Consider the following 18,181-nt stretch of genomic DNA (forward strand, 5'->3'; position numbering starts at 1 on the left):
GCCGAGATAGCTTAGCTCAAAATGAAGTATGTTTTATGTTTGAATCTTTTTGCTGAGTATCAGAGCTCCAATGTGAGATGGATTGATCCATAAAGGAAGCTATAGCCTTGAATTTATAAAAGCTGAGCAGTGCTGCTATGGATTTTGGAAGGCTTTCATACATAGGGTCGGCATCAGTCAGAAACTACTTGGCACATCCTAGCAAGCCTCAGTCCCGCTTCTGAGTGCAATATGAAGATACATAATAATCCAGGACTTTCGCAGGCTACTATTATGAGCCACACAGGAACAATATGGGGACCTCGAACTCCAATGAAATGACATGCGGAGCAAATAGTAATTTGTATCTATGGTAGCGCCAGCGAGTTACTCAAATATTCTGGCGTTGGAGATTGTTAGAAGGGCGGAAGAAGCCCTCAGGAACCAGCTTCTTTGGGCAGCGTTGGCGCATGCGCAGAAGGTCACAATAAGGCTAGAGAGGCGAGGGAAGGGGCGGAGTTCCGCGGGAGCGGGGAGGAGCAGGAAGCGGCGACGGAGCGCTGCGCGTCCCATGCCGGGCGTCGCGGTGCGTGTTTCTAGCTGGCGACGGTTTTAAAGCGCCTCGCTTCCCCTCCCCCACCGGGCCTTTTCGCAGGATGGATGCCCGGGCGCGTGCCAAGCGCTACGAAAAGCTGGACTTCCTGGGCGAAGGGCAGGTAAGCAGCAGCCGACCGAGGGAACGTGTCTGAGAATCGGCGGCAGCCGCTGCAGAAGTTCCTTTCGTTGCATTCACGCGGAGGCGAGAAGACGCGTCCCGGACGCATCTCGTTTCAGGGTGAACTAGCACCGGGTGATGAGAGGAAAGCCCTTCTGCGCACACTGACGCTGTGGAGTTCGGCTGCACACGGTGCAGAGATGGCCACCAGTTTGGTGGGCTTTGAGAGGGGAATCGGGGAAATTCATGGAGGAGAAGGCTATATTAGTATTCACGCTATTATGCTTACGTGTATATCCCACCCTTTTTCCTGTTGTGAGGAACCCAAGGCGGCTTAAATTGTTCGCCGTTGAACCTTCTTGACAGCCCACTGAGGTAGACTAGGCTGAGTCAGTGACTGACGCCAATGAGCTAAGGGGGGGGGGGCTCGAACCTGGAGCTGCCAAGGCCACCCTACCCAGCGTTCGAACCACCGTGCCCTGCTGTCTCTTAGAGGGTTGTAGACTTCTCCCAGGGCCACAGGCATATGCCTGTGTGCTCCAGTGACCGGGTCCCCTGGGCATGGCACTCATGACCTGCTTATGGGTTCCAGTGGCTCACTGACTGGCCACGTTGTGAGCAGCGCACTGATCTAGATGGACTTTTGCTCTGATCCAGCAGAGCTCTTGTTAGGTTTCTTTTTTCCTCTCCTGGGTGACCAGTTGTGGTGTGTGATTTGCCATTTTACTTCTTTTTTTTCCTCCAAGGCAGCATACAAGACTCTTCTCCCCACACCTCTTTCTATTGGCTCACCAATCTTATAGGTTGGGTGCACAGATAGGGCCAAGGTCACCTAGTCTGTGGAGATTTGAACTTGAGTGACCCCAGTCCAGATCCAGTACTATTAAGCACTTCCTGGTGTTCTTATCCTTATGTGGTTTTGTTTCTACTGTAAGCTCTTTTGGGTATTATTTTTAATGAGGGACAGCTTTGATTAAAGGAGCGTCTTCATCTCTTCCCTTCTATAGTTTGCTCTTCCATTCATCTGTGGGCAGAGTTTTCACAAACCTTTGCAAAAATAAGCATCTTCTTCCTTCACTTAGTTATGTCCCAGCTTTTCATGCTGTGTTTTTCTCCCCTTAAAAAACATCCAGAAATTTTCTGGTTTCTAGAGATCCAGTGCAGCTATAGGTGCTAAGACTGTAACCCTGTTCTTATTTCTGTTTCAAACTCACTAGCCGTCACTAAGTAGTTTAAACACTCTGTTTCTGCAGCCCATCACTATTACCACCTGTGAGATAACTTAGTATTATCATTCCTCTTTTACAGATTTGCAGCAATTATAAAACCAATATAGGTGAAGTACTTTGTGCACTCCAAATAAAATAAGAAGTTCCTGTAATGTTTTTCTTCAGCTAATAATTTTCAATATTATAGTTACCGTAGGAGAAATTGGCTACAGGGGATAGATCCAAGAGAGATTACTGCTTATATGTATCCTGTTCCTGGATTTTTTCTCTGACAAACTTGTAAAGAGTGTGTGTATATGAACACTTGAAGCACCTGTTTGACCAAAAAGTAACTACAAATTACCAAGAGTCTCTGCAAGGGCACTGACTCAGGATTCTTTAATAATGTATTAAAAGGGGGGAGAGGAGATGCATCCTATTTGGATCTTGTTTCAGAGTGAACTAGCACACAAGATAGCACGGGACAGATAAACGGCAGCACATCTGGAAAAATTCTGGAGCAGACTATTTTAAAAATCAGTCTGCAAGCACCTTGCAAAAATGTAGTGATTAATAAAAGACAACGTGGATTTATCAAAAATAAATCCTGACAGACTGATTTAATCTCATTTTTTGACTGGGTAACCATTCAAATGGACAGAGGAAACACTTGTGGACATAATCTACCATGGATTTAGCAAAACTATTGACATAGTGCCCCACGATATTCTGATAAGCAAAGGAGCAAAAAGTGGACTAGATAGAAAAACTATTAGGTGGATCCAAAATTGGCTGCTAAATCGGGCAAAAATAGTGCTCATCAATGGCATGTTCTCAGATTGGAGGGCGGTAACTAGTGGCATGCTACAGAATTCAGTCCTGGGCCCAGTGCTCTTCAACATCTTTATTAACCATTTAGATAAAGAAGTACAAGGAAAGATAATCAGATTTGCAGATGATACAAAACTGGGTGGAATAGTGAACACCATAGAAGACAGAATGAAGATCCAGGGCAATCTTGATAAACTTGAGTGCTGGGCTGAAAGCGCCAAAAATGAGATTCAATAGGGACAAGTACCAAGTCCTCCACTTAGGAGAGATAAACCAAATGCATCGATATAAGATGAGGAATACATGGCACTCAACAGAATTGAAAAAGAAAAGATGCAAAAAAATTAGAATGGGTCAAGAGGAGTGAAACAAAAATGATCCAGGGTTTGGAAACAATGCCTTTTGAGGAGAGACTGAGGGAACTGGGCATGCTCAGCCTTGATAAGAGAAGACTGAGCGGGGACATGATATCCCTCTATAAGTATATCAAAGGCTGTCACAAAGAAGGAGGTCAAGTTCTCTTCTTTCTGATACCAGAGTGTAGGACGCAGAATAATCGGCTCAAGTTGGAACAACCCAGATTCAGGCTACATATCAGGAAAAAGTCCTTGCTGTCAGAGCAATATGCCAGTGGAACCAGTTGCCTAGAGAAGTAGTGGGCTCTCCCAAAAAGAAGACTGGACATTATTCTGAGTGGAATGGTGAAGATTTGTGTCCTGGAACAGCAAGGGGTTGGACCTGATGGCCTTCATGGCCCCTTCCAACCCTACTATTCTATGATTCTTCCCACTGGATATTTTTAAACTATGAAATCAATTACTAGATGTAGGAATGGACACTAGTTTAGATGGTATTAAAGAAGGAATAGATGAATTAATGGAGAAGGCTATCAGTGACTACTAGTCCCAATGACTATATGCTGCCTACAGTATTGAAGGCAGTACACCCTGTGTACATCAGTTGATGGAGACTCTAATCCATGGTCCTGCTGTTGCACTTGCCCTGGCTTTGGGTTTCCCATAGGCAACTGCTTGGCCACTGTATAAATGGAAAGCTGGGCTATCCAGTGTGGTCCTTATGTTTCTTCTGTTCTCTCAATTTATTGTTCAAAAGAAACATGCCTGTTTCATGAGAAGCCTATCTCAATATATGCTGAGTTCTTTAAAATGATTGCAGCCTGTGGCTGAACATGATTTCTAGGAACAGCACCTAGCAATTTTAGGTGCTTTCTAAATCCTCCAGATTTATTGCCCTCTGGGTCCTTGTGAAATCCTGAGAAACTGCTGTGAGCACATGAAAAAGGAATAGTAATTACATTATTAAAAAACTGTGATCCACTGGTTGAACCTGGATTTTGCAGCTTAGAATGAAATAACAACATCCAGAAGGAAAAACTAACATTGCTGGTCACAAGATGTTACTGCTATGCAGTATGTCAAGTGTGCCATCTTGGTGTAATCCAGTGGCCTGTTACCCACACATAGAACCTACAGTGGGCTGGCTGCAGCCATCCACTGAATATTGAAATCTCGCCTGCCAGATTACCAGCACAATGTTATTCACCCATGGTCTAGTTGGACTGCTTAATTAGTTGTTTAGGAAAATGTTCCCAAACTGGAATTTGATAGTTAGTGGTTAGAAACAGTTGGCAATTGCAAAATAATCAAGAAGGGAACAACAGATTTTAAATTTTTCCTTTCCTTTATCTGAAATGAAAAGGTGATGGTGGGAAAAGGCTCTGTGTAGTTTGTTTCCTTTCTAGGGAAGCTTCTACAGACTGGTGTTACAAGCTTGGGTGTCTTCAGCCACAGACTGTGTATTTATTTTATTTATTTACATATATTTATAGGCTCCATAAGTCTCCCCTTCCATCAAAAAGGCTATTTAGTTCTTTATTTTTTACATTTTACTACAGTCTAATAACTAAATCTCTCTGGGTGGTCCAAAGCAATTTAACAAACAATTTAAAATATAAAAGACAGTATAAATTAAATTATAAAAATGTAAATAGTAGATACTACAATATAAAATAAGAGTGAAGACTATAGCAAGTACAACACTTGAATTTTTTTTTAATCAAATCCTTTAAAATTTATTTTTACTATAAAAAGGAGAAGGAATTATATAGCAAAAAAGGTGCCACGGATCAGTCCATAGATATAGCGTGTAATATTAACATCACACTTGAAAGTTTTCACTGCTCAGAGAAGCAATAATGTGCCACATTCCTGCTCCATAGAAAGCCCTTCTGAATATGAAATGTGCAATGTGTAGACAGAGTGTTGTATATAACACTTGTGTGTAGGTACTGTATGTGTTGACATTTGAGATAGCGGTGTCATAGCTGTTAAGTTGTTTTGCTTTAAATTTAACATTTGATTTCCTGTAGTTGCTGGTTCTAACTAGCTCACAAAATGCCAAGAAAAACAAGGAATGTTCTTTTTAAAAAATGTCATTATGACAATTTCATTGTTTACAGTTATTTTAATAATTATTATCCAACTATTTATTGCCCCCCTTCCTGATAAAGATATTATAAAAAGGTAAGCTAAGCATTTTATGAACAAATAAAACTGGGTTGTAGTCCTGCTATACACCATCAGAAAACTGAATTATTAATATGCAGATTTTTTTCTCTTTAGTTTGCTACAGTTTATAAAGCAAGAGACAAGAATACAAATCAAATTGTTGCTATTAAAAAGGTGAGTAAGTTACTTTGCCATTATTCTGAGATCATCCCATACAATGTATTGAGCATCCTAACAACTGAGCAAACCATAGTCTAAAGTTGCTTGTCTGAATCTGTTTCCCATTTGCTCAGCAAAACTATATCTACTGGTTCTGGAAGTGGAGCAAAATAATGATGGATTTCAGTTCAGACATCACAAGTTACGGATTTCTTAAAGAAAATATTTTGCAAATCCACTTTAAGCCATGGTTTGCCTGATAGCAAACTGTGATTTCTCAGTTTAGACGTAATGCTAAGTTGTTGTTTCCTAACAATCTCTTTGTGCAATGTTTGAATTGGAGCACTTTGTCAAAGACACCGGTTCAGACACTGGTTCTGACTAGTGACTTCTAGCATCTTGAAACTGCAGTGCAGTACTTTTCAAACTGTATTGTGAGGAACACTGGGTTTCCTTGAAAGTTTATCAAGATTTTTTCAGTGATATCATCAGTAATAGCAGGCAACCTTTCCAGAAACTCACCTTGCCCACAGCTATCGGACTTCCAAGATTGCAGGCTGCACACTTAGAGTAAATCCCACTAAGATGCGTAGGACTGGGTTGTCACTGTAAATTCATAGAACTACTATAGTCTCTTGACTTGAATTTGGTAATGAACAATATTGTCTTAATTTTAAAAATACTGTATTTTAGATCAAACTTGGGCATAGATCAGAAGCTAAAGATGGTAAGTACTGAAATACTACTTCGCTGATATTGAATATCATTAACTACAATCATAAATGAAACCCATTTATCTTTTCAATTGTGAGAGGAAGAGGTAATAAATGAGAAGTGATTTTTTTTTCTTTTGAAGTAGACCAGTTGTTATATAGTAAACCAAGTAGCAGTGCCTCATCAGGAATATGATAAAAACATGTTACTGATAAAAAGCTAACCTAAATAAGACAAAAAAAAGACACGTCTCCCCCAGTTATGGCACCACCACAGAAAAGGCCCTGTCCTGGGTCCGCTCACCTTTCATATGGACAGAACAGAGTGTTCAAAGTTGATCACAGAAGCCAGCTATTTCTGAGACGGCCTGTTTCTGAGCTGTTTACTACTTTAAATATGGACACCAACTTGTGGATACCAACATATTAAATCAAGCAAATGGATAGCAAACAAAGCTGAGCTCTGAAAGCAGTTGGCTTATATGGCTAAAGACACAATCCTGTGCACGTTTAGACAGAGAAAAGTCACACAGCAGCCAGCATTCCTCAGTCAACCATTGCACTTGAGTTGGAAGTTGTCTAAACATGAATCCTGAGTGGCCTCCTAAATCTGTTAAATATTATTAACTTGTATGGGAGTTTCTGCGGATTGCTATAATTGTGCTGTGGAACATAGTCTGAGGAAAGGAAGAACCTCTTGGACTCAGTCCAAAATAAGTGCTTGCCATTCTATTAAAGAAGCAGGAAAGATGTGGATTAGCATTGCCTTTTGTCTTTGCTATTGATTTCCTTCCTAGTATAGGAACACTGAAGTTTGTTGAAAAGTGTAATGTCACATAACATCTGCAGATATACTTTGACCTTGTTTGAATAGCAACAAGCCTGTTTAACTGACTCAGGATGCAGTGAATCGGAAATACAGTTGCCTGGAATACTGTTCTTTCCTAAAATATTTCAAGCCAAGCCTTGGGTCTTTTTTTGGGGGGGGGGGCAGGGGCAGCCTGGAATAATCTTCTGTCCATGAAAAGTTGAGCATGCTATATCTTCTTAATCTTTTAAAATATTCCAAATCCTCTTTAACATGGTATCAGACCATTGGTCCAGCTAACAGAGTCTCTTACAGTCTGACAGGCAGTGTCTCTTCCAACTAAGGCAAAATTTCTTTTAACTAGAAAAGCCAGTGATTGAATTAGATATAGAATCTGAGATATTCAAAATGCTGTGACTTTGAGCCATAGCCCCTTCTGTGGACATTTTTCTGGAAAAAACAGACCTATTCACCTCAACTAGGGAAATTCAGGATCTGAAGCCATTATCACATGAACATAAATCCAGCTTGGTATGTGGCCTAAATAGAGGCAAAAATACAAGTACCAACTCCTCTCATGCAGGGTGACTTTGAGACACTTAAGGGAGCACAAGTGTACTTCATTGAGGGTTGTTTCATGGTGTTACAGCCTTCTTGTGTTTTCTTTCAAATCAGGTATCAATAGAACAGCCCTTCGAGAAATAAAACTGCTTCAGGAGCTTAGCCATCCAAATATTATTGGGGTAAGTATCAAATGCTGTTTGAAGGAAATAATTTATCCATTTTATATTTATGGGTGTATTCAATTCAAAATAGCTATGCCTCTAAGAGAAGTTTCCCAAATTACCTACTGTTTTTAGATCTGTTAGCATTCAAAGTATAGGAAATGATAGTTAATGGCTGGGAAAGCCATTTGGATAGTCATACATTATTGGAGTACTGTGTAAGCAGCTTATCTGCAGCTTCTTCCCACTCAATTAAATGATGCCCCTTAGAACCACATGGGAGGGACAGGTGACATGTTTCCTTGTCAGGTAAGTGTTGCTGATGTTCACATAGGAAGGAATAACCTAAATTACCCAACCAGTGTATTTCTGACATAACCACCACAATCATGGGGAAAGGGAAAGCAGTAGCAGCATCTCCTCTTCAGCTGGTGTAATAATATGAATCAGGCATTGGTACTGGCTTACCTTCAGGCATCACATGTACTGTGGTTTAGAAACCCAATCTATGTTATCAGATTTTTTTTATTTCAATTTTTATTTTTCAATTTATATCCTGCCTTTTTCCTACAAAGAGCTCAAGGCAGCTTACATCTCCTCCTCCACCTTATCCCCACAACAACCCTGTGAGGTAGGTTGGGCTGAGAGTCTGTGACTGGCCCAAAGTCACCCAGTTGGCTCCATGGCTGAGCGGGGACTAGAACCCAGATTTTAAAAGTACAGTCAAACCATAGTTTACATCTTATATTTGTTTAATTTTCTAACTGCTTAGTGCTCCTGTTTCTGAGGTACAAAGACATACAAGATTGGAACAAAAGCCATAACTATGCTTTTTTCATTCATTGTGTGATGTCTTTTCAGATCTGGAGCCACCCATGATCAGGGCACAAAACCAGTTAACAAATTTGTATGTATTTTTGTTCCAGCTGCTTGATGCATTTGGTCACAAATCCAACATTAGTCTAGTGTTTGACTTCATGGAAACAGATCTAGAGGTAAGATTACTTAAACCAGTAATTGTCCTCTGGAATAGTTCTTCCTTTCCAGAGGCAAATTTGGTCTGTATTATGCATTCACCTTGTTTTATATTGGGCAAAAGGTCATTGGGAAATGTAGCAGAGCAGAGTGTACCTCTTAAATATATGAAATCATTAGCTACCACATAGAGGAATGGTTTTATGGCTGCAATGGTCTCTCAAAGTGTCTCCATTCTCTCAACTTCCTTAAAACTTCACCTTTTCTTTAGAGCCTTTGGCACAACCTCTAGTTCCAGTACCATACTGCAACTAAACCAAACTATGTTTCATTGAAATAATAACATAGTCTTCTTTTCCTTTGATTTACTCCACCTTCCTCTCTTGTCACCTTTATGTCTGTTTTTAGATTGTAAGCCTCTTTGTGAAATGCCATGCATATAGATGGCAGGCTTTTTGGGGGCAAAACAATAGCTGAGGCACAAATGAAGAATAGTTTGTGTAGTGGGCTCGCACAAGAGGAAGCAAGCATATAGCCAACATTTTTAATACCTAAAGACTTGCTTAATGTAGGTTTCATTGGGGCAGGGAAATAATTGTAAGTGCTTATGGGACTATCCATTCAAAGCAATTCAGTTTAACTGAATAAATTAATATATCAGAAGGGTCCACATGTTCCTAGAGAAGCTGGTAATGGGAAGTTACTGTACAAATAAACTCCATTATTATTCGCATAGCTGTATCAATGTAGATGGCAACCCACTCCAGTATCTTTGCCATGAGAACCCCATGGACAGTACCAAAAGGCAAAAAGATATGACGCCGGAAGATGAGCCCCTCAGGTCGGAAGGTGTCCAATATGCTACTGGGAAGAGCAGAGGGCTAGTACTAGTAGTGCCAGAAAGAATGAAGCGACTGGGTCAAAGCCGAAAGGACACTCAGTTGCAGATATATCTGGTGGTGAAAGGAGAGTCCGATGCTGCAAAGATCTATACTCCATAGGAACCTGGAATGTAAGATCCATGAATCAAGGCAAGCTGGATGTGGTCAAACAAGAGATGACAAGACTGAACATCGACATCTTAGGAATCAGTGAACTAAAATGGACAGGAATGGGTGAATTTAATTCAGATGACCATCAGGTATACTACTGTGGGCAAGAATCCCTCAGAAGAAATGGAGTAGCCTTCCTGGTCAATAAAAGAGTAGGAAAAGCAGTACTAGGATAAAATCTCCAAAATGACGGAATGATCTGAGTTAGACTCCAAGGCAAACCATTCAACATCACAATAGTCCAAGTCTATGCCCCAACCACTGCTGCTGAAGAGGCTGAGGTTGACCAGATCTATGAAGGCCTACAGCACTTTCTAGAATTAACTCCAAAAAATGATGTCCTTATCATCATGGGGGATTGGAATGTTAAAGTAGGAAGCCAAAAGATAATTGGAATAACAGGCAAGTTTGGCCTTGGAGTACAAAATGAAGCAGGGCACAGGCTGGTAGAATTTTGTCAAGAGAATACGATGGTCATAACAAACACTCTTTTCCAACAACCCAAGAGACAACGCTACACATGGACATCACCAGACGGTCAACACAGAAATCAGACTGACTATGTGCTCTGCAGCCGAAGATGGAGAAGCTCTATACAGTCAGTAAAAACTAGACCAGGAGCCGACTGTGGCTCAGATCATGAGCTTCTGGTTGCAAAATTTAGGCTTAAGTTGAAGAAAGTAGGGAAAAGCACTAGGCCACTCAGGTATGACCTAAATCATATCCCTGATGAATATACAGTAGAGGTGACAAATAGATTTAGGGAATAGGATCTGATAGACAGAGTGCCTGAAAAACTATGGACGGAGGTTCGCAACATTGTACAAGAGGCAGCAACTAAAACCATCCCAAAGAAAAAGAAATGCAAAAAGCAAAATGGCTGTCTGAGGAAGCTTTACAAATAGCTGAGGAAAGAAGGGAAGTGAAAGGCAAGGGAGAAAGAGAAAGATACAAACAATTGAATGCAGAATTCCAGAGAACAGCTAGAAAAGATAAGAATGCCTTCTTAAATGAACAGTGCAAAGAAATAGAAGAAAACAATAGAATAGGGAGGACCAGAAATCTCTTCAAGAAAATTGGAGATATGAAGGGAATATTTCATGCAAAGATGGGCATGATAAAGGACCAAAATGGCAGGGACCTAACAGAGGCAGAGGAGATTAAGAAGAGGTGGCAAGATTACACAGAAGAACTATTCAAGAAAGAGCTTAACATTCCTGATAACCACGAAGGGGTGGTCACTGACCTCGAGCCAGACATCCTGGAATGTGAAGTCAAATGGGCTTTAGGAAATCTGAGCAACAACAAAGGTAGTGGAGGCGACAGTATTCCAGTTGAGCTATTCAAAATCCTAAAAGACAATGCAGTAAAAGTGCTACACTCAATATGCCAGCAAATTTGGAAAACTCAACAGTGGCCACAGGATTGGAAAAGGTCAGTTTACAATCCAATCCCAAAGAAGGGCAATGCCAAAGAATGTTCAAACTGCCGCAGTATTGCACTCATTTCACATGCTAGCTAAGTTATGCTCAAAATTCTACAAGCTAGGCTCCAGCAGTACAGGCAGGATTACAAAGAGGGAGAGGAACTAGAGATCAAATTGCCAACATACACTGGATCATGGAGAAAGCTAGGGAGTTCCAGAAAAACATCTACTTCTGCTTCATTGACTATGCCAAAACATTTGATTGTGTGGATCACAACAAATTGTGGCAAGGTCTTAAAGAGATGGGAGTACCAGAACAACTAATTTGTCTCTTGAGAAACATATATGTGGGTCAAGAAGCAACAGTGAGAACTGGACACGGAACCACTGATTGGTTCAAAATTGAGAAAGGCGTTTGGTAAGGCTGTATACTGTTGCCCTGCCTATTTAACTTACATGCAGAGCACATCATGAGAAAGGTGGGCCTAGATGAATCACCAGTTGGAATTAAGATTGCTGGGAGAAATATAAACAACCTCAGATATGCAGATGATACCACTCTCATGACAGAAAGTGAAGAGGAGCTAAAGAGCCTCTTGATGCAGGTGAAGGAGGAGAGTGCAAAAGTTGGCTTGAAACTCAACATTAAGAAGACTAAGATAATGGCATCCGATCCTCTCACTTCCTGACAAATGGATGGGGAAGAAATGGAGGTAGTGACAGATTTTATTTTCCTGGGCTCCAAGATCACCGCAGACAGGGACTGCGCCAAGAAATGAAAAGACGCTTGCTCCTGGGGGGAAAAGCTATGGCAAATCTAGACAGCATACTAAAAAGCAGAGACATCACCCTGCCAACAAAAGTGCGTATAGTCAAGACTATGGTTTTCCCAGTTGCAATGTATGGCTGTGAAAGCTGGACCATAAGGAAGGCTGAGCGCAAAAGGATTGAGGCCTTTGAATTGTGGTGCTGGAGGAGACTCCTGCAAGTCCCTTGGACTGCAAGGCGATCCACCTGGTCAGTCCTAGAGGAGATCAACCCTGACTGCTCTTTAGAAGGCCAGATCCTGAAGATGAAACTCAAATACTTTGGCCACCTAATGAGAAGGAAGGAGTCCCTGGAGAAGAGTCTAATGTTGGGAACGATAGACGGCAAAAGAAGAAGGGGACGGCAGAGGATGAGGTGTCTAGTTAGAGTCACTGAAGCAGTCGGTGTGAGCTTAAGTGGACTCTGGGGGATGGTGGAGGACAGGGAGGCCTGGAGGAATGTTGTCCATGGGGTCGCAATGGGTCAGACACGACTTCGCGACTAACAACAACAACAAATCAATGTAGGTGGTATAAATGAAGATACTAGTAGTGAGCTTTGTACCCAGTGATCACTTTGTTACTGGAAGGTCTGCGTCTTATGATATACATATTTTTGCAATTCGTTTTAAGACCTTAAGATTTTGCATACAGTTTTGCGTAAGATTTTGTATTAAATGCATTTCTGTTTTACAGGTGATAATAAAGGACACTAGTATTGTGTTGACACCTTCTCACATTAAAGCATACCTGTTGATGACACTTCAGGGTTTAGAGTATTTACATGAACACTGGATTCTTCATAGGGTGAGTCTAAGCTTTGAACAAATAAGAAATTGTAAAAAACTTAATGATAGCACTCATGCTGTTTATAGTTTATGTTATGGTGGGCATGTCGTGAGCAGAGCCGGCTGGAGCCGGGGGTCAGACTAGATGGCCTGGGAGACCCCTTCTGACTCGCTATATTTCTAAATACCATGAACCTAGCCTTAACAAAATGTTCCAAGTTCCTTTTTATTTGGTGGCTAAAGAAGGCCGAAACCCCTGATAAAACAAATTGGTGTAAAACAAAAAGAAGCATAATAGGGATATTTCAATCTCAAACGTTCACATGTCAGTTTGCAGTATGATGTTTCAATAAAATTTAACCCCCTCTGCAAATAGTTTTCATTGAACTGCAGTGTTGCCTTTTAGAGGCAGAACACATGAAAGTCACAGTCTACTTTAAGTTGTCCAGTGAGGTATCTGGCTAGCATTTAAGTCCTATTTGCATGCATTTATAACTTCCATTGTTTTCAGTAAAGTATATTTCTGATTAAGAATACTCACTAATCTCATATAACTTTTTTAAAAAAAGTGTTTATTTGCCATATACATCCTTTTTCTCGATTTAAGGATCTTAAGCCAAACAATTTGCTGCTAGATGAAAATGGAGTTTTGAAGCTGGCTGACTTTGGTTTGGCAAAGTCTTTTGGAAGTCCAAACAGAGTTTACACACACCAAGTAGTAACAAGGTAAGAAAAAGATTGCACTCGGAACCCACATGGCCTGCTGATAGGGCAGACTCATTTGCTTACCTCCCCATGAGGAAAGAAATATGACTAAGAGTCATTGTGGTATAATGGCTAAGGGTGCAATCCTATGCCTATTTAAACAGAAAAAAGGCCTACAGCTCCTAGCATGCCCTAGCCATCTGGGACCAAACATCTGTATGATTGAGCTGTAAGAGTGCCAAGCTAAAACCCAGGATCAAATCCTCATTCAGCCATGCAGCTCAGTGGGTGACCTTGCACCAGTCCACATACTTCAGCCTAACTTCGCACAGTTTTTGTGAGTATAAAGAGGAGAAAGCTACACCAAACTAGTCGCAGAGACATCTAAAACAGCCTCCAGTATGCACCAGCAGTTACTGCTATTGTACACTGGGCTTCCACGGGAGGTGGTTGAGGCCCCATCGGTGAGGGTGTTCAAGGATAGGCTAGACATGCACATGGTGGACATGTCTTGAGTGAAGCCAGCTGGAGCCGGGGGTCAGACTAGATGTCCTGGGAGACCCCTTCTGACTTGCTCTATTTCTATGTTTCTACATTAGCTAAGCTCTGAGAGTCTTCAATTAGCTATGTTCCAGAAGAAAAATTCTGTTGAACTTTGAAAAGAATCACAGTATTGTTTTTTCTCTAGAACTTGGTTGCAGATTTTTTAAAAGTTAGTGCAGTACTGACTGAAAATAGCTGATTCATCACTCTTGTTCTGCTGTCATTTTAAAGGAAAAGCAAATGTTCAGACACAAAGTTTTATCCATCCATCCATCCATCCTATTTCTACTCTGCCCTTCAGCCCAAAGGCTCCCAGCAGAACTGAGTTTGTATGCATGCAGCAGTGAGGAAAAAATAGCATGCCTGTCTTTTTTCAGGTGGTATCGTGCTCCTGAGCTTCTGTTTGGTGCTAGAATGTATGGCGTAGGAGTGGATATGTGGGCAGTGGGCTGCATATTGGCTGAGTTGCTTCTAAGGGTAGGTCCTGAACACAGTTGACAAACGAAACTTGCTCCTACTCTTGCACAAATGCTTAATATGTTCATACTTTAAATGTAACCTCTTCGATACTAGCATCTACTGTTACTAGTTTTATGGTGTGGTACATCCTTAGAGCATTAAACCAAGGATCAAGATTGTGAGCTATAATTTTCCAGGAGTAATTCGTCAGGGGCTTACATACTGACAGTTGGAAGGGGCAGAGATATGCATGAGCTACCCCCTCCATTTGCTCCCCTCTTTCTCCCTCTCCCCTCTGATTGCTGTGCCAAGGAGCTGAACTGATTACTTGTGGAGAGCTTTTTCTCCCTTTTTCTAGAGCGCCATCCATTTTGGCTCCCTCTTCTGTCTCTTTCTGTCTGAGTTCCTCCTCCCATATGCAAGAAACTAGTTCAAAGGCCATTGGTTGCCTGCCCTGAAACAGAACATTTAAATGCAGAGAACACACTGTCACAATTTTAACTTGTTTGCTAGAAAAGTTTAAGATTCTAAGACTGAATTTGTTTCTGTATAAGAGTTCCAGAACTTCAGTCAGTCTGCCTCTGACTTCATTCTACTGTAGGTTCCATTTCTGCCAGGAGACTCTGACCTCGATCAGCTCACAAAGATATTTGAAACCTTGGGTACTCCAACAGAGGAGCAGTGGCCTGTAAGTTATTTGACTACATTTAGAGTAGATGGGTTGCATCTCGATTTAAGCATAGGAAACTCAGCTGGTGAAAATCAGTTTCTCCACTTCCTCCACTCTCTCAACCCCCCCTCCCCAAAACAAGTGTTGGGGCATCCTGATGAATGGGGTAGGCTGCAGTGCTTGAAGAAGTGGGATTTCCAACAACTGGGTAGAAGTACCTTCTGTGAACAGAGCCTACTCCATTCAGTAAAGTTTCCCAGGACCTCTGTGTAACATTTTCTGAGATTGATATGAGGAGATGGGAAGGGTCCATCTGCTTCTATCAAATCAAGTGAAAAGGATCTTGGAACTGTTATAGATTACGAGATGAATATGAGTCAACAATGTGATGTGGCTGCAAAAAAAGGGCAAATGCTATTTTGGGTTGCATTAATAGATGTCTCACTTCCAAATCCCTTGAAGAAATACCTCACATTTACTCAGAACTGGCTAGGCCTCATCTGGAGTACTGTGTTCACTTCTGGGCATAAAGGCTTAAGAAAGCTGCAAACAAGCTGGAAAGGGTACAGAGGAAAGCAGGAAGGATGATCCAGGGACTAGAAACAAGGCCCTGTGAAGAGAGAGTGAAAGAAATGAGCATGTTTGGCCTTGAAAAACCTGAGGAGAGATATTTGAAAGGCTGTCACAAAGAAAGGACAGAATCTCTTCTCAGTCATCCCAGGGTGCAGGATGTCCCAGGGCTCAAGTTACAGGAAGCCAAATTCTAACTAGATAACAGAAAAAAAAAATCCTGTTACAGCAGTATGACAATGGAACCAATGACTCCAAGAGGTTGTGGGCTTTCCCACACTAGAGGCATTCAAGATGCAACTGGACAGCCATCTGAAAAGGATGGTTTAACTTTGAGTCCTGCACTGAGCAGGGGATTGGATGGCCCTCTGGCCCCTTCCAACTCTGCTTATTGTATGATTCTGTAAGTCAGTTTGAGTACCTAAATCTGGATTGAACCCAATATAAGTCTTACAAATCAGGACTGTGGTATACATCTAACTTTTCATTCTGTAGCTGCTGGCTCTTTCTCTTTACTACAGGGTATGACCAATCTTCCTGATTATGTGACTTTTAAAAGTTTTCCTGGGATGCTGCTTCATCACATCTTCAGTGCTGCTGGCAATGATTTGCTCGAACTGTTACAAAGCTTATTTATATTTAATCCTTCAACCAGAGTTACAGCTACTCAGGTATTTACATTTCTCCCCATAAACTTAAAATGGGTTACTGCCATTATTTAGCAAAAGCAAATTCTTTACTCATCTTTAAGAATGTGATATCTTGGTAATGAACGTCTAGATAAAAAAAAATTGGTGTCTGCATAACCATTTCACAGCTCTTTCTGATACTATCAATGAGCATTTCAGTTTACATCCTGGTAATTGCTTCTAGGAATAGATAAAATGTTTGAGCTGGAAAATGTGTGTGTCCCAAGGGATGCCTCTGAAAAGCTGAATTCAGTTGGGTTACTGACCAAGCTGGAGCATCCAGGCAAAAGGAACAGAAGAGCCACTCTGGCCAGCTGGCCATTGTCACTAGCCCCATTGCTCCAGCAGTGGGCAAGCTGAAGCAGCTGAGCAGTGGAGAGGGAGAGATGGAAGCTGTGAGACTTTGTGTCTTCTTAATGGAGAGAAGAGGCTAGTTGCTCGAACTGTTAATATTTACTGGCCAGAAAGTAAGCAGTAAATAAGCTGGCTCAGACAGCAAGCAAATTGAAGGAATAGATGCTGAATTTCCACCCCTTTGAGTTTCAGTCCCAGTACAAGGAGTCACTATGGCAAGTGTCTCTAGTGCCTGATACCAAATGAAGATCTTTGCATTAAGTTTTAATTGTAAGTCACCTTTAGGGCGCTACCTAAAATAAAAGCTTTCCCAGCAGTCCTACAGTTCTGGTTATCTGAAACTATGCAAACCTGCTTGGCTAGATTTGCCATTGAATTCAGTAGCACTAATCCCAAATACATGGTACTGTAATTTACATGTATTTTATAGACTTTTAAAAAGTCACTAAATGAAGAGCAGCTTCCGCCCTTTTTTAAAGTCACCTATTGAGAACTGCAGATCAGAAACATCTACTGAAAGTGGGACTATGTGTACCTCTTTATTATTGTGAGTTTGTAAGTATTCATTTTGGCTGTTCCTTGTAGTCATTATTTCTCTGGATTATTCACTACAAGTTTTGTTTGGCACAAGGCATCATGTGAAGCCTACTCAGCACTACTGGCCTTTTCAAAAAGTACAGAGAGGCTTGGATAATGGCAGCAAAGATGCCTATTAGGTGGATAATTAAGATGGTGGATAATTAAGATGGTGGATAATTAAGATAATCTGGCTATAATTTTATGAAGATAGCAAACTTAGAACTGGGTAATTGTATTTTTTTACTCCTACACAAAATATAAGAACATGAAAATATAAGAGTCATGCTGGATAAGATCCAGAGTTGGTCTAATTCAGCATTTTGTTCTCACAGTGGCCAACTAGTTTCTCACAAAAACCCCCAAAGCTTCTGCTATTGGCTGTTGCATATAGCTTTCAAGGCTAGTAGCACTTGATCACCTTATCCTCCCAATCCTCCTTTCTAATCACCATTGAAAGAGGTCAAAATTGGTGGCCATCAATAGTAGAAATGAATTCCTTAGTTTTGCTGTATGAAGAAGTACTTCCTCTTATCTGTCTGGAATTTCTCACCAACCAGCTTTATCCTAGGTTCTAATGTTAGAGGAGAGGGAGAAAGATAACTCCCTTTCCACTTTCTCCACATCATACAAAATTTTGTATACCTCTACTTGTACACGTCTACCCTTACTCACCATCTTCCTATGCGCTGTGGAGCACTGTTCAGTATATCAGGCAATTAATTAGTCATGTCATCTGTTAGTCATGTCATCTTTCAGGATATTCCATTCATAACTTTTTCTTTGAGTGCTGTCTTCTGCGCTCAACAGACAGGACCTACACATACCCTTTAGCTCTGTCCTCTCCAGCTCCTTACTCCCCCACCTTCTTTTAAGAACTTTAAGGAACCACAGTAACCACA

General features: G+C 41.2%; 1 protein-coding gene across 1 annotated transcript in view; it reads left to right on the forward strand.

The window, feature by feature from the left end:
• Positions 1-532: 532 nt before the first annotated feature.
• Positions 533-18,181, forward strand: part of CDK7 (cyclin dependent kinase 7) — a 20,959-nt gene continuing 3,310 nt past the window's right edge. Inside the window, exons 1-10 of the mRNA XM_044446237.1 lie at positions 533-695; positions 5,376-5,435; positions 6,114-6,147; positions 7,617-7,684; positions 8,593-8,661; positions 12,622-12,732; positions 13,321-13,439; positions 14,339-14,438; positions 15,022-15,108; positions 16,182-16,331. Coding sequence (XP_044302172.1) covers positions 636-695; positions 5,376-5,435; positions 6,114-6,147; positions 7,617-7,684; positions 8,593-8,661; positions 12,622-12,732; positions 13,321-13,439; positions 14,339-14,438; positions 15,022-15,108; positions 16,182-16,331 — 858 coding nt within the window. The 5' untranslated portion in view covers positions 533-635. The remainder of the gene's footprint in view (positions 696-5,375; positions 5,436-6,113; positions 6,148-7,616; positions 7,685-8,592; positions 8,662-12,621; positions 12,733-13,320; positions 13,440-14,338; positions 14,439-15,021; positions 15,109-16,181; positions 16,332-18,181) is intronic.

This window comes from Varanus komodoensis, unplaced genomic scaffold (genome assembly GCF_004798865.1).
Source record: "Varanus komodoensis strain SLA01 unplaced genomic scaffold, ASM479886v1 scaffold5, whole genome shotgun sequence".
In the NCBI taxonomy this organism is placed as follows: Eukaryota; Metazoa; Chordata; class Lepidosauria; order Squamata; family Varanidae; genus Varanus; species Varanus komodoensis.